Source organism: Salmo salar, chromosome 02 (assembly GCF_965601325.2).
Source record: "Salmo salar chromosome 02, fSalSal1, whole genome shotgun sequence".
NCBI classification, from domain to species: Eukaryota; Metazoa; Chordata; class Actinopteri; order Salmoniformes; family Salmonidae; genus Salmo; species Salmo salar.
In genome coordinates this window covers 50,346,506-50,369,169 of record NC_138292.1, presented here as the reverse complement: position 1 = coordinate 50,369,169, position 22,664 = coordinate 50,346,506, and the positions used below count along the sequence as shown (strand labels likewise).

At 42.5% G+C, this 22,664-nt stretch overlaps 1 protein-coding gene across 3 annotated transcripts in view; it reads right to left on the bottom strand.

Moving 5' to 3' along the window:
- Positions 1–3,625: 3,625 nt before the first annotated feature.
- LOC106584839 (serum response factor) overlaps positions 3,626–22,664 on the bottom strand; it is a 33,392-nt gene continuing 14,353 nt past the window's right edge. Inside the window, exons 2-8 of one of the 3 annotated variants that reach the window (XM_014170443.3) lie at positions 21,519–21,788; positions 14,778–15,036; positions 14,107–14,262; positions 8,693–8,797; positions 7,085–7,261; positions 5,866–5,942; positions 3,626–5,757 (exon numbers count right to left, since the gene is read on the bottom strand). In XM_014170443.3, the coding sequence (XP_014025918.1) occupies positions 5,668–5,757; positions 5,866–5,942; positions 7,085–7,261; positions 8,693–8,797; positions 14,107–14,262; positions 14,778–15,036; positions 21,519–21,788 (1,134 nt within the window). In that variant the 3' untranslated portion in view covers positions 3,626–5,667. The remainder of the gene's footprint in view (positions 5,758–5,865; positions 5,943–7,084; positions 7,262–8,692; positions 8,798–14,106; positions 14,263–14,777; positions 15,037–21,518; positions 21,789–22,664) is intronic. The other 2 variants (XM_014170457.3, XM_014170449.3) reach the window with 2 other exon arrangements.

Here is a 22,664-nt window from a genome sequence, read left to right as displayed (position 1 = left end):
GTTCCGCCATTTCCTGGTTGCTAACTAGGAATATATATAAAAATATATATATATAAAAAAATAGGAATATATGCCGCGTTCACGTACTAGTAGGGAATAGAAAACTCAGAACATTTCTGACTTGCTTACTGGTTGAACACAGCACACAACACAGCACTGCACAACTACTACCAGTTAGCAAAACGGAAAATTCAGAGTTTCCTAGTTCTGACAAGCACAGGAACGTAGCAATACAGAGAAGGAACTGTCAGATGTATCATAATAGCCCGGAAGTAAAGCCACACTGGGAGCCACATTTGAAATGGAATAGATTGAATACATGGACCAGGTTCGAAAAAATCGCATTAAACATGGTTAAAATTTTCGGAAGGTCTGTCATCACCATGCATGTAATACATTAAACATCAGATGGTACTGGGGAGCTATTTCATAGTTTTTTCACGGTTATATTTCCAATTTCAATCTTATAGCAACCCTATGCTTGGAATGACTTATGGGCAGAGCAGACCATCCGATATGCGCTGTAGTTACATATTTATACACCCCAAATTCTAATTTCATCCCTTGTATGCGTATTGGAGTTCCAATCCAAACACCCTCCATTTTATCTTGGCTCAATTTAGCTCGAGCGACTTCTTTGTATAAATACAAATTATTGTTTAATCTATTCAACTCATCTTGATTTCTGATTATGACATCATCGGCATAAGCAAGTGCGACAACAGGCTGTCTAGAGCTGGTGATAGTACCTTGAATATTTGGATCTTCTTTCATTTGCTTTAGGAGAGGGCTAATAGCTATTACATACAAGGCTGTGCTAAGTGGGTAACCCTGCTTCACCCCCCTTTCAATTTCAAAAGGTTTCGGTCAGGAAACCATTTACATTAACTTGGACAGTAGATCGGCATACAGTAACTTAATCATATCAATTAATGGACTTGGGAACCCATAACATTCATTACACACCATCAATATTCACGTAAAACATAATTAAAAGCTTTTTCTAAACAAAACACAAAATGTAGAAATCAATTTCAGATGTGGATGTAGTAATATCTTTCAGCATACAGATGTTGTCCCACATGAAACGCCCTTTGATGGCAAATGTTTTCTTTTTTTCTTTTATGGTATCAAGAACCCCCTTTAGTCTGTTCATGATTATTTCTGCTAAGATCTTATAGTCTAACTTTATTAATGACAGTCAATGACGTGTATTCATGGATGCCAAGGGAATCCAGGCTTCCACCAAAAAAATGTGCCAAAAAAAATACATCAATGTATCCTTTGTCTCTCTGTGTTTCATAATTTTCCTTCAGTTTGCAAGAGGCTGAATGTATCTCACCAGGGAAAGGATCAGAGCATGCAAAACAGTGCCCTTCTGTTTCTGTATGTGTAGCCCATCTATCTGATGTTGTCTGGTCAAAAAGAGGACGACATTGTTGCCGCCCATAGCATTGAATGCAAGTGAAGCCAGCGAGCATCATTGAGCGAAACAGTGAGCTCAACTGTGAATGGTCCTGGTGTAGTGGGTCTACTATGCACCACAGGAGAACCAAGAAATGAAGAGCGACACCACGGCTGTCTTTTAGGCTTTTATGTTGATCTGCAATAGTATTGTGAAAAGACAGGACAGGAACGACTCTTGGTCAAGGTTACCCCTGTGGAGGAAGAACTCTTACCTTATGTCTTAAAGTTTGCTGAAATTAAGAAGGGGTGAGTGTAGTAGAGTTAAAATGGTTATTCCAGCAAACTTCAGATTATTGGAATGGTACACAACGCAGAGCAGAACAATCAGGTTGAGGGTCAGTGGCCAAAGCCCGCGAACAGGAATGTTCCAAGTTCAGACAGAAGGGGGGAGTCAGATCGCTATGATCGCCAGGAACTTTGCTTTTGGTTTCTAATTTTAATTGTTGCGCTACTGGTGATGCTAGGTGGGCAGCTACAGTAGCTGAATGATGTTAACATCAACAGGCATCACCAGTAGCGCAACAATTAAAAAAAAAAAGTAACAGTCAGTATCTGGTGTGGCCACCAGCTGCATTAAGTACTGCAGTGCATCTTCTCAGCATGGACTGCACCAGATTTGCCAGTTCTTGCTGTGAGATGTTACCCCACTCTTCCACCAAGGCACCTGCAAGTTCCCGGACATTTCTGGGGGGAATGGCCCTAGCCCTCACCCTCCGATCCAACAGGTCCCAGACGTGCTCAATGGAATTGAGATCCGGGCACTTCGCTGGCCATGGCAGAACACTGACATTCCTGTCTTGCAGGAAATCAAGCACAGAATGAGCAGTATGGCTGGTGGCATTGTCATGCAGGAGGGTCATGTCAGGATGAGCCTGCAGGAAGGGTACCACATGAGGGAGGAGGATGTCTTCCCTGTAACGCACAGCGTTGAGATTGCCTGCAATGACAACAAGCTTAGTCCGATGATCCTGTGACACACCGCCCCAGACCATGACGGACCCTCCACCTCCAAATCGATCCAGAGTACAGGCCTCATTGTAACGCTCATTCCTTCGACGATAAACGCGAATCTGACCATCACCCCTGGCGAGACAAAACCGCAACTCATCAGTGAAGAGCACTTTTTGCCAGTCCTGTCTGGTCCAGCGACGGTGGGTTTGTGCCCATAGGCGACGTCGTTGCCGGTGATGTCTGGTGAGGACCTTCCTTACAACAGGCCTACAAGCCCTCATTCCAGCCGCTCTCAGCCTATTGTGGACAGTCTGAGCACTGATGGAGGAATTGTGCGTTCCTGGTGTAACTCGGGCAGTTGTTGTTGCCATCCTGTACCTGTCCCGCAAGTGTGATGTTCGGATGTACCAATCCTGTGCAGGTGTTGTTACATGTGGTCTGCCACTGCGAGGACGATCAGTTGTCCGTCCTGTCTCCCTGTAGCGCTGTCTTAGGCGTCTCACAGTACAGACATTGCAATTTATTGCCTTGGACACATCTGCAGTCCTCATGCCTCCTTGCAGCATGCCTAAGGCACGTTCACGCAGATGAGCAGGGACCCTAGGCATCTTTCCTTTGGTGTTTTTCAGAGTCAGGCCTCTTTAGTGTCCTAAGTTTTCATTACTGTGACCTTAATTGCCTACTGTCTGTAAGCTGTTAGTGTCTTAACGACCGTTCCACAGGTGCATGTTCATTAATTGTTTATGGTTCATTGAACAAGCATGGGAAACCGTGTTTAAACCCTTTACAATGAAGATCTGTGAAGTTATTTGGATTTTTACAAATTATCTTTGAACGACAGGGTCCTGCAAAAGGACATTTCTTTTGGATTTGTACTGGAGGTCCGTGGATTTTACTCAGTCGTACTTTGTACCTTCTGACCCTATACCAGATCCGGAACATGTCTAGTGGCTTGGAGACAGGCTGTAGGATTTCACATTTCTGCTTTATGCCTCGATCACACCTAGTGTTTTTTCGTTTTGGTATGCCAGAAGTACAATCACACCAACAGTATTATTGAGCAAAATGGAACGCAGCATCATCTGCATATGTGTGCAACAAAAGTTCAACATTCACCTTCTGCGACCATTACTCATACAATTTGATGCATACATTGGATTAATAAATTCAACCCTATGCACCACACAGAAAGCACTGAAACTACCTCGGCAAGGCAAACATTATTTATTTAACTCGGCAAGTCAGTTAAGAACAAATTCTTATTTACAATGACGGCCTACCCTAACGACTCTAGTCCAATTGTGCACTGCCCTATGGGACTCCCAATCACAGCCGGTTGTGATACAGCCTGGAATCAAACCAGGGTCTGGTTTGATTCCACAACTCTAGCACTGAGATGCAGTTCCTTAGACCGCTGTGCCACTCGGGAGCCCATATTACTGCCATTCTTTTTCAGTTTGTTTCATACAGGAAGTGGGGAAATATTGGTGACCAACGACAAACATTTTTATTTATACATTTAAATTGAAGAATATATATTTTACATAGGTGACAATGGTTAACAGTCAAAAACCATCTCAGAAGATGTTCACGTGGTAGAGAATGTGTGCATGAAGCTGTGTGTGTGTTTGTGTGTCTTTTTTCAGGCAAGTTAAGTGATAGAAAGTGGTGCTTGCCCTTCAAGGATTCCCACAAAAGTAAATTAACATTACTACTCATTAAACATTTTGATGTTGCTTTTCCATCATGATGGCAATGGTTGAGCCCAAGAGAACCACACCGATAAATACTGGCTTAATGATTTCCTCTTTAAAAACCACACTTGTGCAGTTATACTAACACCCAACATTGCAGAGCAGATTTCTAAAATATGGGCTAAACAGGCTTTGATATGGTAGTTTTCTTCCGTTTGGTGCCCAATTAATTTTTTATATTTAACCTTTATTTAACTAGGCAAGTCAGTTAAGAACAAATTGTTATTTACAATGGCGGCCTACTCCGGCCAAACCCCGACGACGCCAATTGTGCACCGCCCTATGGGACTCCCCATCACGGCCAGTTGTGATACAGCCTGGATTCGAACCAGGGACTGTAGTGACACCTCTTCCACTGAGATGCAGTGTCTTAGACCGCTGCGCCACTTGGGAGCCCAGATAAACACAACCCAGATAGTTAAATCTTCAAAATGCTGTAATAGGTCTATGACAAACTAGACCGGCATACTTGCATGTGTAAAAAAATATAAAAACTTGGGTATTATGTACTAAGACAATGTCCTTCAATATTGAAATCATAACCAGCATCCTGAAAACACCCCTTTACAATTGGGGTAATAGTTCAGTAGTTGATGGGAAATACAGTACTATCTATGCAGCAACACAGTAAGTGCTGTAGATTCACACAGAGAAGATAAAAAGTGCCTGCGCCAGTCTTCCAGATTAACCTTGTGATGTTCTAAAGTAATTCCTTAACCTACAGAATGATAGGGCACTATCTAAACCAGTGGTGGTACCCTGCCCGAGTACAAGGGCAAGTCAGTGTATCAGCCCACTCTAGCACAGCATAGAAGCATAGCACAGTCAAGCTACATGGCAGAGTCATAAGGTAGAAATATGTGAATCTGACATATACTTGATTTTGAGGGTAATGCTTTGTTTCTATGCATATATATTTAACTGTAGCATTATCAGAAAATAGATACTGGCATCAATGGCACATTTCCCCCCAGAAATGAAATAAAAACATGATTACCCTAATGACAGCAACTGGTATTGTAGAGCTATCATTCATATGCCAACATGAGAAAAATATAAGTAATCAACATTTGGATGCCCAGGGGGCTTAAAAGAGAATACATTCGTAAGAAAAACAAAATACCAAAACCTCTTCAGTTCACATACGTATAACTGGTATGTGCACACACTACACGTGTCTGATTGAAATGTGAAGCTGTAGCCCCAGCAACATGTGGATATGTCAAGCCAAGCAACTCTTGCAGAGAAAGAAAATAAGACAAATATACAAAAATGTAAACCAACTAAAATGGCAGTACCACACCTCAACCCTTTGTAAGTGTGTGTGCATATTCTTACAAGGTTTATTAAAATTAAAAAGAAAATAAAATCATTGCTGTGAAAAGGCAGTAATAAATAGGGGGTGGCAGTCTGTTGGCAAGGCGTCAGTGATCCCCTGGTGTTTGTGCATTTAAATGTGTGTCTGGGTAGAGCAGTCTATTGATATGTAGGCGGGTCAATCATCCTTTGAGTGATGATGGGCGTCCAGGTTGACCACTTGAAGCTCTGTGAGGTTGCTGCTGCTTGACTGCTGACCAATCACCATCTACAGGTCAAAAGGAAAGGGGATTAGGTGACAGTATTGTTGAGCAGTGAGGGTAGTGTTGAGGTAACAGTAAGAGTTGTGGTGACAGAGGGACATGGGTGTCATTACCGGGTGGAGCTGTACTGCTGACACAGGGATCTGAACTGTCCCAGGATGTCCTGTGAGGAACACCTGCGATACAGCGCCTAGTTGGGATGGGAAAAAACAAATTCAATAAATTAGTCGCACACATAAACGAGCCAGTAGGGTTGGCCGATATTACGATAGTATCGTCTTTTGAGGATGATTGACAGCCATCGTCAATAGTGACAACATCATGATATGACAGACTAAGCTATTTCAACTTCACTGCATGCCGCCATGCAGTAAAGAGTGGAGTCAGGCAGGGTAGTGCATGGGATGACATTCTGAGAAAATTGCCTATATTCCTATTTGTTATAGCCCATTTCAATAAATGTTATATTTATAGAATGCAAGAGAACAATGTAGACACAGCTAAGAGTTTCACCGAAGCAGCACAAAATGTCCGGTCAGAATTATTTGTATTTTTTCTCTCTAATGTCAGATGATCTGGACCAAAATCCCAAGTCTATTTCTATAGGATCGGACACTCTGGTGTCTTATTGTTTTAATGGCCCAATTGTATATTTTCTTTCCATTTGATAGGAATAGGACTTGGCCTATTAACACCTCTTTCAGTTTAATGCATGCTGATTTCTCCTGCCATGCTAGTTGTTTTTGAGTAATCTAAAAACTAAAATGGGGAGAAAAAAAAATTGCAATATTTTTGGGATAACAGTATAGATTTGACTCTACCTGCACCTAAACTCCGGTATTTGTTATCCAATAGCTGACTGATCAAAACTTCTCAGCCCTCTCGTCCCTCTATAGCTGACAGACAGTATACAAAACATTAGAAACACCTTCCTAATATCGAGTTTCAGCCCCCCCGTTTGCCCTCAGAACAGTCTCAATTCGTGGGGCATGGACTCTACAAGGTGGACTCCACAATTACATGCTATGAATATGGGACTAAATGCTTACATTTCTACTACTTTAATACACATAAGTGAATTTGTCCAAATACTTTTGGTCCCCATTTTGTGATGTAATTTCTAAACGGTTTAACCGATATGGATGAAAATACTCTCAAATTATTGACAGTCTGCATTTTAACCTCAGTCATTGTATCATTTCAAATCCAAAATGCTGGAGTACATAGCCAAAACAACAACAAAAAGTTGTCACTGTACCAATGCTTTTGGAGCTCACTGTATATCAGCACCCTGTTAGGTCAGTTGTGGTGTCTGGACTCTGATTGGCTCACCGGGGTCATGGGACTGTGTATGGGCTGTCTGTGGGAAGGTGTTGAGCACGGTCAGACTGCCGTCACCCAACGAGGTCGTAGGTGTGGCGTACATGACAGTGTGGGCGCCGGGGTACATCATGTGACCACCCATTGATGAGGGCACTGAGGACGTGACAATGGTGGTGGGGAGGCTCACTGAATTAGGGAGACAGGACAACAAGGGCAATGAGGGATGCATATCAATATTCTGCATGGTTCATTCATATTATGAATATGAATCGTGACTTCAACATTAAATGTTACTACTTCTACACAGTCATAGTGAAACAGAAACCGATGTTAATAAAGGCAACTACCGTAAATTCCGGACTATAAGCCGCAACTTTTTTCCCACGCTTTGAACCTCGCGGCTTAAACAATGACGCGGCTAATATATGGATTTTTCCCGCTTAAAATGTGTTTTTTTCTAAAAAAAAAAAACATTCTGTGACGTGCTCAGTTTTTTGGCGGCATGAAGCTTTCATTAGACCAATAAAATTGCCGAACGGTTTAAGGTCAAACAACTTTTGTTTACTGTTTAGATTAAATCGAGCGCTCTCAAACTTCATCATTCTGATTACAGTAGTCATTTTGTCACCCTCATCATGGCAAAGACACGGAGAAATGCATACGATGCAGCTTTCAAGTTGAAGGCGATTGATCTGGCTGTTGGAAAAGGAAATAGAGCTGCTGCACGGGAGCTTGGTCTTAATGAGTCGATGATAAGACGTTGGAAACAGCAGCGTGAGAAATTGACTCAGTGCAAAAAGACAAAATTAGCAGGAAGCTTTAGTTATTTTTTGTTACAAGCCGTGTTTCGTTAAAGCCTGTGTAAAGTTCATTTGTTTCAATGTACCGGTAGGCACCTGTGGCTTTTTCTGGTTTGAAATACCAAAATCGAACATTTAATCCAATCCCATTGCCGAAATCAGAAAAGTTTTGAAAAACTGGGCCCAATAGCGAGAGGGTTTACTCCCATCAAACTGTAAGCAGACCGCCTGCCTTCCCGCCATTGGGACGACTCCCATTGTTAGGGCGGAGACAAGACCATCTCAAATCAAATCAAATTTTATTGGTCAGCAGATAATGCGAGTGTATACAGTGTCTCTGCCTATGAGAAGGCAAGGAGCAGCAATTGCCATATTGTTAATACCTGTCCAGTCCTTTCAGATCTATAGGAATGCCTAGTGAGGAAGAGCTAGAGCCTAGAGGTCCATGTCACTTGCCACTGAGGAGTAGCACTCATGTCAGTCTCTCCATTTGCCCTCTAGATGGGGCTACTGCTCTGCTACACCAGTCATTCCAGACCCTCCTCCTTGGGATTGGGTCCATCAAGAAGCCCATTTCATTATTAGATCAACTTGTAAACAGACTGCTGCTTGTCGCGTTTGAGAGTGGGGTAAAAAGCCTACTAGTCATCATATAGCAATTTAACACTTAACATTAACCCCCCCCCCCCCCCCCCCTCATAACACTAATAATATTATCGCATTGCTGTTTACCACCCTCAAATCACATTGGCATTATAGTCAAATGGGCTCATAAGCAGACAGGCTGCTGTGAGAGTGTATGGTTGTTGTTGTTTACCTGTGGAGTTGCTTGTGATGTGGGAGAGGTCACTGTGGCTCACAGAGCTCTGCTGGCTGCTGGGGTGAACTTGAATGGCCTGCAGCTGCTGGCCCATCCCTCCACCTAAGAAAGACGCACACACACCTAGAGTGAGAATATTAATTTTCCATTCAACTATTTTTGCACACTCATTGGAGGCCAAGTTTGCATGTTACCTCTGATAGGTACATAACTAGAGTTGGGTGGTAAATATGAATGGGTTAGTGAAGTGGTGTGTACCAGTTAAGTGGCTGAGCAAGGGTTAACTGACCTACAGAAAAGTAACACAGAATCCCCATCTATACAGCTGTCAGATATGCTATTTTAACACAAAAGGTGTTCCTTTTTCAGCAGTTGTGATTTTACAAATTAAGTACTTGGGCTATTACTACTGACAATTTTAAAGAATTTCCCCATTGTTAGCCTACTTTCACGACAGTTCATGAAGATGAAGACCAAGTGAGAAAACGGACACAAGCAATGTTCCCTCTAAGCTGCGCGTGTCTGCGCAGTAGCCCCGGGACTGCCGCGCAGAAGAAATATCAGCCCACTGAGAGAAGCACCAGATTAAACGTCACTCAACTTTCTAGAGTTTTCCCTGTTAGTTAACACTATCAATGGTTTCCTTTTACTGTGGCGATTGTGATTGAGTCAAAGCAATATTAGCCGCTTTTCATGCAATATACAGAAACAAAACAAACTATGCAAGAGATTTTGTTGTAGGCAGAACGCATCGTCATAGGATTCTATTCTATTGACACATGACTCAGCCCATACTCCACACAGACCGGTGCGGCATAACCAATCTGAGCTGCAGTAGGCCTAGATGCAAATAGACCATTGCCTTACAGTATATGGATCTGTGCAGTTTACTTTGAATTGGACTGTGTTTACAGCGTGAGTAGATGTGCTTGTTTTGAGATCAAAGCGAGAGCTGCATGTAGCCATGTGTGTAATTTGTCTGATTCTCTGTAATAAATGGTATGGGATTGATAATGCATTTTATTTTGTAAAGTGGTTTATTGGATCAAACACCACAACATTTTCAGTCACCTTATCTGAAGGACAAGTGGATAAGCAGGTTAAATGTCAAACTGCATGTTTTTCCCTCCCAAAATCTCAAGGAATGTAGAATTACATTGTACATTACACATTGGCAGCTACTGTAGGCTGAATGATAGAACAGCTATTTCTGTGTTTATTCTTATGGATGCATTTTCTCCATTGTTTTTGATGGTAGGCCACACTTGTAGGCCTACATTATGATCAAATAGCCAGTCTCCTACTTGGCCCCTGTTAAAACTAACTTAAAGTGACTACAGCCTCAGTGTTCACAGTAAACACGTGCTGGAAGTTGCACAGAATTTTCACAACATTACATTCAAGTGCAGAAAAAAATAAATGAGGGTACATTGGACAGAAGTGTGGAACTTTCTTTCAACTCACGCTTTTTTCTGTCCGCTAAGACAACTGATAAAACTCTGGGGCTTACTTCTAGCCCTGCTCCAAAATAACTTGAACAGACTAAAATATCCTCTTTCCTATATTCCTGTCCCTATCTACACACTGACTTAGCTACTCCTCCCGCTCCTTGTCCCTAAAATATAGCTCCTGTTTACCCTTCCATGAGTCCTTATTATCAATCCTCATTGCCTCCCTTTGTCCCGTCAACAAATGAGCCCTCTCCTGTGACTGCTTGCAAGCAGAGCACCATATTTAAACCTCATAAGGAGTTAATTCAAACATGCTTTCTCACTGCATTGTAAATGTTAGTATTTTTGCCTTTATCACAATGTAAAGAGAGACTAAAGCCCAGGCTCAAACAAACATTAAGAGAGAGACTGAGATGCATAGAGAGTAGAGGTCGACCGATTATGATTTTTCAACAGCGATTTATTGGAGGACCAAAAAAAGCCGATACCGAGTAGTCGGCCGATTTTTATATATACACATTTGTAATAATGACAATTACAACAATACTGAACGAACACTTATTTTAACTTAATATAATACATGAATAAAATCAATTTACTCTCAAATAAATAATGAAACACGTTCAATTTGGTTTAAATAATGTAAAAACAAAGTGTTGGAGAAGAAAGTAAAAGTGCAATATTTGCCATGTAAAAAAGCTAACGTTTACGTTCCTTGCTCAGAACATGAGAAAGCTGGTGGTTCCTTTTAACATGAGTCTTCAATATTCCCAGGTAAGAAGTTTTAGGTTGTAGTTATTATAGGAATTATAGGACTATTTCTCTCTTAATATACTGCTCAAAAAAATAAAGGGAACACTTAAACAACACATCCTAGATCTAAATGAAAGAAATAATCTTATTAAATACTTTTTTCTTTACATAGTTGAATGTGCTGACAACAAAATCACACAAAAATAATCTATGGAAATCCAATTTATCAACCCATTGAGGTCTGGATTTGGAGTCACACTCAAAATTAAAGTGGAAAACCACACTACAGGCTGATCCAACTTTGATGTAATGTCCTTAAAACAAGTCAAAATGAGGCTCAGTACTGTGTGTGGCCTCCACGTGCCTGTATGACCTCCCTACAATGCCTGGGCATGCTCCTGATGAGGTGGCGAATGGTCTCCTGAGGGATCTCCTCCCAGACCTGGACTAAAGCATCCGCCAACTCCTGGACAGTCTGTGGTGCAATGTGGCGTTGGTGGATGGAGCGAGACATGATGTCCCAGATGTGCTCAATTGGATTCAGGTCTGGGGAACGGGCGGGCCAGTCCATAGCATCAATGCCTTCCTCTTGCAGGAACTGCTGACACACTCCAGCCACATGAGGTCTAGCATTGTCTTGCATTACGAGGAACCCAGGGCCAACCGCACCAGCATATGGTCTCACAAGGGGTCTGAGGATCTCATCTCGGTACCTAATGGCAGTCAGGCTACCTCTGGCGAGTACATGGAGGGCTGTGCGGCCCCCCAAAGAAATGCCACCCTACACCATGACTGACCCACCGCCAAACCGGTCATGCTGGAGGATGTTGCAGGCAGCAGAACATTCTCCACGGCGTCTCCAGACTCTGTCACGTCTGTCACGCGCTCAGTGTGAACCTGCTTTCATCTGTGAAGAGCACAGGGCGCCAGTGGTGAATTTGCCAATCTTGGTGTTCTCTGGCAAATGCCAAATGTCCTGCACGGTGTTGGGCTGTAAGCACAACCCCCACCTGTGGACGTCGGGCCCTCATACCACCCTCATGGAGTCTGTTTCTGACCGTTTGAGCAGACACATGCACATTTGTGGCCTGCTGGTGGTCATTTTGCAGGGCTCTGGCAGTGCTTCTCCTGCTCCTCCTTGCACAAAGGCGGAGGTAGCGGTCCTGCTGCTGGGTTGTTGCCCTCCTACGGCCTCCTCCAAGTCTCCTGATGTACTGGCCTGTCTCCTGGTAGCGCCTCCATGCTCTGGACACTACGCTGACAGACACAGCAAACCTTCTTGCCACAGCTCGCATTGATGTGCCATCCTGGATGAGCTGCACTATCTGAGCCACTTGTGTGGGTTGTGGACTCCGTCTCATGCTACCACTAGAGTGAAAGCACCGCCAGCATTCAAAAGTGACCAAAACATCAGCCAGGAAGCATAGGAACTGAGAAGTGGTCTGTGGTTACCACCTGCAGAATCACTCCTTTATTGGGGGTGTCTTGCTAATTGCCTATAATTTCCACCTGTTGTCTATTCCATTTGCACAACAGCATGTGAAATGTATTGTCGATCAGTGTTGCTTCCTAAGTGGACAGTTTGATTTCACAGAAGTGTGATTGACTTGGAGTTACATTGTGTTGTTTAAGTGTTCCCTTTATTTTTTTGAGCAGTGTACCATTTGTATTTCATATACCTTTGACTATTGGATGTTCTTATAGGCATTATAGTATTGCCAGCCTAATCTCGGGAGTTGATAGGCTTGACGTCATAAACAGCTCAATGCTTGAAGCACAGCGAAGAGCTGCTGGCAAATGCAGGAAAGTGCTGTTTGAATGAATGCTTACGAGCCTGCTGCTGCCTACCACCGCCCAGTCAGACTGCTCTATCAAATCATAGACTTAATTATAATATAATAAAACACAGAAATACTTAGGTCATTAATACGGTCAAATCCGGAAACTATCATTTCGAAAACAAAACGTTTTTTCTTTCAGTGAAATACGGAACCGTTCCGTATTTTATCTAATGGGTGGCATCCCTAAGTCTAAATATTGCTGTTACATTGCACAACCTTCAATGTTATGTCATAATTATGTACAATTCTGGCAAATTAATTACGGTCTTTGTTAGGAAGAAATAGTCTTCACAGTTTGCAACGAGCCAGGCGGCCCAAACGGCTGCATATACCCTGACTCTGCTTGCACAGAACGCAAGAGAAGTGACACAATTTCCGTAATTAAAAGAAAGTCATGTTAGCAAGCGATATTAACTAAATATGCAGGTTTAAAAATATGTACTTGTGTATTGATTTTAAGAAAGGCATTGCTGTTTAAGGTTAGGTACACATTGGTGCAACGACAGTGCTTTTTTCACGAATGCGCTTGTTAATCATCACCCGTTTGGCAAAGTAGGATGTGATTCGATGATAAATTAACAGGCACCGAATCGATTATATGCAACGCAGGACAAGCTAGATAAACTAGTAATATCATCAACCATGTGTAGTTAACTAGTGATTATGTGAAGTGATTGTTTTTTTATAAGATACGTTTAATGCTAGCTAGCAACTTACCTTGGCTCCTTGCTGCACTCACGTAACAGGTAGTCAACCTGCAACGCAGTCTCCTCGTGGAGTGCAATGTAATTGGCCATTGTCGGTGTCCAAAAATGCCGATTGTTATGAAAACGTGAAATTGGCCCTAAGTAATCGGCCATTCCGATTAATCGGTCGACCTCTAATAGAGAGACAGTGAGGTAAAGACAAACCTCGAAAAGGACACTAACAGACAGGCATAGAGATATTGGGAGATAGCTACAGAGAAATGACTGGGATCCTAGATGCAAACAAACTGGGCTCAATTTGGAGACACTCGACACAAACTTCAACAGAGTGAGAAATGCATGCAGACAGAAGGAGACAGACCCTATATCCCAAATCAACCCCTTGGTTGATCGGAGAAGATGGGATGCATGTAACAAAATAGTGGTAGCTCCATCATGCCCTCTGATAGGTAAGGCAGAATCGTCTAAAAAAAATAAAATTGAAGATTATTTGTTGTGCAGATAAAAAAATGTTTTTCATTAAGTCAGAATTGTTGCCATATTGCTTGCGAAAAGTGTAGGAGCTAGGGGTTGATTTGCAATTCAGGGAGAGTTGATGCTCAGGAAGTATCTGGGCAAGGAACCAAAACATGACGTGGCGGGGTGAAGAAGCCCCTGACCTGTGAGCGAGACAGTTGCAGGTAGGCGGAGCAGGGTGGTGTGCTGGCCCTGCTGGGTGTGCCCTGCGGTGGTGATGCTGGTCTGGGCCAAGGGGCCCTGGAAGGCCTGCAGCTGACTGAGTGGAATGGTGTGTGTGCCAGGGGGAAGCGTTGCGCCTAGAGGACGCGCAGAGAAGATTAGCAGTGCACAGGTCTCACGCAGTGGTACCGGTGAATAGACCAAGAAAACACACAACACAGCGAGAAAGACAAAAGAAAAGATGGAGGGTAAACGGACATAGCCACACAAACAGCCACAAAAAACACAGCATCACTGACAAAAAATACTCAAACACAGACAGAACAAAGCCTCAGACAAAATACAGACAGTTACACAGAAAAATGTACAGCCACAGACAACACAGACTCAAACAAAACACACTCACACAGACAAACCACATGCAAACACACAGCCAAAAAGCCCCAGAGGATTGTTTTTTATTGGGGTGCAATATTCTTAAAAAAAAAAAAAGGGCAATTCTGAAACAAGGGAACAATTCAGCGGGGTGAATAGATGTAAATGAAGTTGGGTGCAACACAGATGAAAATCAAGCCAATAAGGTGGGTAAAGGGGGTAAATGAGGCAAAGAAAGTGAGAAATTAAAAAAACAGGACCCCCCCCCCCCACTCACCGGACATGAGGGTGAACCCTCCAGGTAGCATGACGCTCGTTGACGTGGCCGAGGTCTTCAGCACCGTGCCGTTGGCACTGCTGGTGGCACTGTGAGTATTGATGCCCGCCGAGACCTGCCAGCAGGTGGCAGGGATGCTGTTCTGCAAGTGCATGGCCACGGAGGAGGTGGTGGAGGAAGAGGACGACGACGACGACGTGGGTTGGGTGTTGACACTGGCAGGCAGATTGGCCATGGTGAACGTCGGCTTCATCATGTCCTGAGAAATGGAGAAAGCAGGAGAGATATTTACGATAATGATATGTTATCAGTGCATTTGGAGAGACTCTTTACTTTATGTAGCTTATGGTATGTAGATAATTTGATAGCCAAATATGTACAGATAAGGGGATGTACCAACCAAATGTATTTGCGTTCTCTCATGCCGAGAAACATTGCAGGTAAATAATGCACTCTGTCCATCAGTCAGCACACTGAGTGTTTTTAGATTTGACAAGTTGCTGATACATGTCAAGGATTCCATCAAAGGGCTAAGCTTCAACTCCTGGAGTAGTTTGTGAGCAAGCTGGTGTGCTAACTAGCTTTATGAAAATCAAGCAAAGCAGATTTGAGTCTGGGGATGGGAGGGGAGAGACAGCGATGACGAGATGAGACAATTTTCCATTTTAAACAAACAATGCTGGGAAATCGCTTCAATTGGCAAACTACCAAAGAAAATAGTTAAATATGCTCATGTAGCTCGCCAAGATCAAATCCGCTTGCTTTGGTAGCAATTGTCAAGTAAAAAATATATATACTGTCCGTAAAATTGATATAGCATGTATAAACTGAACGTAGAAGCCTAAGTATTGTTGTCCATTAGTTTACTCCAATTAGGGGAGGGGTGGTAGGGTTAGTAAATAATAAAAGGAAAATATATTAAATATACCTTGCATTCAAAAAGTATTCAGACCCCTTCCCTTTTTCCAATTTTATTCCGTTACAGCCTTATTCTAATGGATTAAATTCAACTTTTTCCTCAATCTACACACAATGCCCCATAACGACAAAGCAAAAACAGGTTTAGAAATGTTAATTTATTTTTAAACAGAAATACCTTATTTACATAAGTATTCAGACCCTTTGCTATGAGACTCAAAATTGAGCTCAGGTGCATCCTGTTTCCATTGATCATCCTTGAGAGGTTTCTACAACTTGATTGGAGTCCACCTGTAGTAAATTCAACTGATTGGACATGATTTGGAAAGGCACACACACCTGTCCTCCATGCGTCACGGTGGGAACCACACATGCAGAGATCATCCGTTCACCTACTCTGCGTCTAACAAAGACAGCGGTTAGAACCAAAAATCGCTAATTTGGACTCAGACCAAAAAGAACAGATTTCCACTGGTCTAATATCCATTGCTCATGTTTTTTGGCCCAAGAAAGTTGACCATGAAGGCCTGATTCACGCAGTCTCCTCTGAACAGTTGATATTGAAATGTGTCTGTTACTTGAACTCTGAAGCATTTTTTTGGGCTGCAATTTCTGAGGCTGAAATACAAGAGCCCAGAAATGTTCCATACGCACAAAAAGTGTCTATGTCAAATGTTGGGCACAAGTTTGTTTACATACCTGTTGGTGAGCATTTCTCAAAGTATTTCTGTGTAATAAAGCTATTTTATGGGGGGACTATGCGCAGTCATGTAAAATCTATAGATTAGGGCTTAATGAATTTATTTAAATTGACCGACTTCCTTCTATAAACTAACTCAGTAAAATCTTTGAAATTGTTGCATGTTGCGTTTATATTTTTGTTCAGTAGTGTAGATCAGGGGCATCAAACTCATTCCATGGAGGCCCTAGTGTCTGCAGGTTTTTGTTTTTTTCCTTTCAATTAAGCCCTAGACCACCAGGTGGGGAGTTCCTTACTAATTAGTAGTGATGCACCGATATTACATTTTTGGCCAATACCCAATATTTTCCTTGCCCCCCACCCCCCAAAAAACATTCTAGTACAGTTAAATAGTTAAACACACACACACACACACACACACACGCAACGGTCTAAGGCACTGCATCTCAGTGCAAGAGGCATCACTACAGTCACTGGTTCGAATCCAGGCTGTATCACATCAGGCCGCGATTGGGAGTCCAATAGGGCGATGCACAATTGGCCCAGCGTCGTCCAGGTTTGGCCGGGGTAGGCCGTCATTGTAAATAAGAATTTGTTCTTAACTGACTTGCCTAGTTAAATAAAAGGTTACACACACACACCAAAAAGTTATTTTGTTTGCATTTACATATGTCCCCATGTTCTTCCCCAAAAACATAAAACAACAATCTGTTAGCTAGCTAACTATATAGCTAGGTGTCATCTAAAATAACCCTAATTTATAGGACAGTCGAACCCATCTATGTGAAGCTAAGCTAATAAGGATTAGCCACATATTGGACTTTGTGGTTAGCCTTCAAAATAAAAGTATGGCATTCTATTTGTATACATTTGCATCACTGTCAATTACATACCTTTATATTGAAGGCAAATCGCAAATTCCACTATTGTGGCTAATCCTTATTGTGGCTAGCTTCACAACACATATCCCGGTCCGGTCAAGCCTCACTAGCCTCTCTGGGCTAGGTGGGACGAAATCGTCCCACCTACGCAACAGCCAGTGTAATCCCGTGGCGCGATTTTCAAATACCTTAGAAATGCTATTACTTCAATTTCTCAAACATATGACTATTTTACACCATTTTAAAGACAAGACTCTCGTTAATCTAACCACACTGTCCGATTTCAAAAAGGCTTTACAACGAAAGCAAAACATTAGATTATGTCAGCAGAGTACCCAGCCAGAAATAATCAGACACCCATTTTTCAAGCTAGCATATAATGTCACAAAAACCAAAACCACAGCTAAATGCAGCACTAACCTTTGATGATCTTCATCAGATGACACTCCTAGGACATTATGTTATACAATACATGCATGTTTTGTTCAATCAAGTTCATATTTATATCAAAAAACAGCTTTTTACATTAGCATGTGACTAGCATTCCCACCAAACACTTCCGGTGAATTTACTAAATTACTCACGATAAACATTCACAAAAAACATTCACAAAAAACAAATTATTTTAAGAATTATAGATACAGAACTCCTTTATGCAATCGCGGTGTCCGATTTTAAAATAGCTTTTCGGTGAAAGCACATCTTGCAATATTCTGAGTAGATGGCGAGCTATCACAGGCTAGCTATTTTGACACCCACCAAGTTTGGTACTCACCAAACTCAGATTTACTATAAGAAAAATTGGATTACCTTTGCTGTTCTTCGTCAGAATGCACTCCCAGGACTTCTACTTCAATAACAAATATTGGTTTGGTTCCAAATAATCCAAATAGCGGCGTTTTGTTCGTGCGTTCAAGACACTATCCGAAGGGTAACGAAGGGTGACGCGCCCGGCGCGTATCGTGACAAAAAAATTCAAAATATTCCATTACCGTACTTCGAAGCATGTCAAACGCTGTTTAAAATCCATTTTTAATGCGATTTTTCTCGTAAAATAGCGATAATATTCCGACCGGGAGAAGTTGTTCTCGTTCAAAGACTCAAAGAAGAAAATGGACTCTTCACGTGCACGCGCGCACCCGTCTCATTGTTCTCAGATCGACCACTTACCAAATGCGCTACTGTTTTTCAGCCAGTAACTGCAGAGTCATGATTCAACGTTCTGGCGCCTTCTGAGAGCCTATGGGAGCCTTAGAAAATGTCACGTTACAGCAGAGATCCTTTGTTTTGGATAGAGATGACAAAGAAGGCCAAGAAATGGTCAGAGAGGGCACTTCCTGTTTGGAATCTTCTCAGATTTTGGCCTGCCATATGAGTTCTGTTATACTCACAGACACCATTCAAACAGTTTTAGAAACTTTAGGGTGTTTTCTATCCAAATCAAACAATTATATGCATATTCTAGTTACTGGGCAGGAGTAGTAACCAGATTAAATCGGGTACGTTTTTTATCCGGCCGTGCAAATACTGCCCCCTATCCCCAACAGGTTAAATGAGATGAAAAGGAGACTGGAGTGCCACTTTAATAGTTGTCATGTACTTTCTGAGCTTGCATTGGGTGTATTCACCGTCACCTGCATTGTTTACGTGTGTCCTGTTTATAGCGCAGCGGAGAGAAAATGCACAGATGTGTGCCGCAGTTCTACTAAGATGTAACAGTTTGGCTTAGTTTAAAGCTTGTCAATAAACAAACTGCAAAGGGAAAACTTGAACAGAAACATTTGGGTAGTAGGCTGGCTGGCTACTACTCAACTGCAGGACAGCAATGCTGCATTCAGCCGCACCTTTGTTCCAGCAGCGCTAAAAATGCACCTTTGAAGCGCTTATAAAAATGTAAATAAAATGTAAAACACATTTGTTAGTGGTGATAGTTATTTCCATTGAATATAGTCAGAAACGTAATTAAATTATCAATGATTCTCTCACACACACACACACGCACATATTTGGAACCGGTATCGAATTGAAGGTACAGCATGTAAAATGAACCAGTATCAAACTGTCAACAATGGGACATTTTAACCCTAGCCTTTTTGTGGGCCCACAGGGAGGAACTACCTCAGGGGTATCAAACTAATTCCACGGAGGCCAGAGTGTCTGTAGGTTTTTGTTTTTTCCTTTCAATAAAGACCTAGACAACCAGGTGAGGGGAGTTCTTTACTAATTAGTGACCTTAATACATCAATCAAGTACAAGGTGGAGCGAAAACTCTCAGACACTCGGCCAATAAAGCGAAAATAAACCAACCGCATTCAGTGTCTTGCATTCATTATCGTGCATTCTAGTCTAGGGCACTTGGTTTCCTTTCTAGAGGACATCTACATTAGCCAATTTGAACAAGTTATCCCTCTGAGCATAAGTCCATTTCCTCCTCCATAAACATTTGCTGAACGACTCTCTTCCAAAAGAGAGGGGACAAAACTAGTAAGCAAACAATGAAAAACTAGATTATGAGTTTAATGCCCTACTAAGTTTGCGGTGGATGGCCTGTTTCTTGTTATGACACTGACTGTGGGTGTCTGTCTGGCTGTGGTCTGATTTGATTGAGTCCAGAACCCCAGCCCAGCCCACTTCTGCTCCCGAACAGCATCCCCGTCCATCTGTATTTCAGCGTTCCTGATAACTTACTAGCACCAGCATGCGGCTCTACCTCCTCATCTGCACTCCGTCTTTCTATCAGTGCTTTGCACACCACCACAACCGAGGTGACTTGTCAGACAGACACCCTTTTAAATAGAAACTTCCTCTCCACAGGGTGAGCAGTGAGGATTCCTCCCACCACGTCACCTGTGAGCCAAAGTAGTACCGTGGTTCATCACCAACAAAAGCAAGTCTGGCTTTTGGTTGAGTAAAGAAGCTTAATGAGCTGAAAAATCCAGAATCTTTGCCATCACCACTCATAATTAACACTACAGAATTTGTTTCCATTTCATTAAACTAACTGCGCATCATGACATGATTTGTTGTCACTTATCATAAGCTTCTCTGCTTTAAAAAGGGGGTCAATGGGCCATCCATTAATAAAAATATTGATGTGAACTTTTGTAGCTCACGCTGTATTTCCAAAGCGAAAGTGTAGGCCTGTGCCTGGTGAATTAGCCAGCAACATGACCATTTGAGGAAGCTACCATTTATTCCCCTCTGTATTAAGCCAGGTGAGAGATGAAACTGACAACAAGTGGTTGACAATAAAGTGCAAGACTAGCCCAACAAAGGCCCTTTTTATTTACTCAAGCAAAAGATTTAGCCTCAGGTTGGCGTACATCGCTGAACCTCCTAACATAGAGCTCACCACGTTTCCTTGAAAATCACGGTCTCCAACCAACGCTGAAAACAGCTGCAGCTTATATGGAATGCAATCAGCCCTCTGCCAAGAGAGAAACTAGAGGAAACCATCCCATATATGGACAAAGAGGCCAAATATTATTTTTCTCAATCTACTGCGAAGCATTTATTTGTTTTTCATTTGCTCATGAATAACAGTGAAGTCTAAGGAGACGTACCAGCTAACCCATCGGTCAGCTTTGGTTAAAGGACCCATGTAGTGATGTCAACCGTTTAAGCAAAATGATGTCCTGTGATGTTGTACTATGACTTTGATCCAGTTTTTTGTTGTTGTTGTGTGAATACATTTTTATGGTGGCTACAAAAGGTTTCTCTGGCTGGAAAGTTTGTTCTCCCACACACACTTTTTTACCAGAATAAGGAGGTGAAACTACCACTGGCTAGTGCCTTTAAGTCTAAGACCGCTAACACCTTTGCTTTTCAAGGGATGCCGAATGCTACTACAAGTTAAGACATTCTACACTGGTTCTCTTTCCGGCACTGCATAGTAACCTAGCCACCCTCTTTGGTTCTGAAGCCTGTGCCAATTTCCCAACAGGATAAAGAATGAACAGAGCAACAATACTTCTTCCACATACTGTAGTAGTAGTAGTAGTAGTAGTAGTAGTAGTAGTAGTAGTAGTAGTAGTAGTAGTAGTATTATTATTATTACGCACAGTATGCAAAAAAAGTGTGACAACATGTTTGTTGATCTATGCGTTCGAAAAAACACCTCCATGCAACTGCTAGGCTAAAATCACCATATAAGACAGCATTAGGTAACTCGATGCATGGTAACCCAGGTGCTCTGAAGCAGCCATCGGTTGCGTTAACCCCAGGAGACTGTAACCACCTCACCTTGGTGTGCTCTGTGCAGCCGTCACCCTCCGACACCTGGTAGGTGAGGTCCGTCTCCTCGAAGCCTGTGGCGCTCATGCGCTGGTCGGTGGACGGGTCATTGCGGGGCGGCGAGTCGGGCGAGTTGAGGCACGTCTGGATGAGCGCCTTGCCCGTCTCGCTGGTAATCATGGGCTGGAGCTTGCGTGTGGCAAACGTGTAGACGTGGCCTGTCTCGCTGGCCACCAGGAGGAGGACCTGGGTGCCCGTTAGAGTGGAGAGCTCGTAGGCCTGGGGGAGTGGGAAGAGGGATGAGAGAGCGTCAGGCATCAAATCAAACTTAATGTAGCCCTTTCCACCCTCAGTCATGTCATCCCGTATACGGGTCATTGATAAGTGCCTAAATTGGAACGCAGTGGCTGTAGAGTGACATGCTATACATGACGTCAGAGCTCAGGTTCGCCGCTTCACAGCTCTGTATGGGTTTTAACTGACAGCTGTTATAAACTTGAGCATGTGCGCGACAACAAGATGCCCCCAACCCTCCTGCTAATTGAGCTACTTTTGCACATTTGTCGTTTGAGTGAAGGAAATGCTGTAAATAGAGACAAGTCGGTGTTCTGAAAGATGAGACGTTGAGGGTTATAATAAATACCGCTTCATCATACAAGCAAACTACACACCCGTGAGTCCAAATGTACTTCACATTTCCATATTTGAAGACATGTAATTTACACTATCAAGGTTTATGATTGCTATGTTTGATTCACAGTTGCAAGGATGATATGCGTTACGCCCTGAAGAGAATGAGTTTGTTGTATTGTGAAGAAAATTAGACACGGAACACACACTTGAACGCACTCATGACTCCATTCTATGCGCACCAAAATTACAAAATCGGTTTCCCTGAAGTGCCTTTTGAAAGCCTAACACTGTAAGATCATATTTTATAACGTAGCTAGCCATGTTGGCAATAGAATCAGCTTTCAGATTACGCCCACCTGACCCAGATTGCGATATATAAATGTGAACAGCAGCAATTGTATGATGGTGGGGAGACAGAGCTTTGTTCAAAACAAAAAAACTACAAGTGTGCTTGCCTCAGTTCCTCAATGGCAAAGCTAGGAGAGCTCCTTATAGTTCAAGGCTCTTTCCTTGAGTCATAAA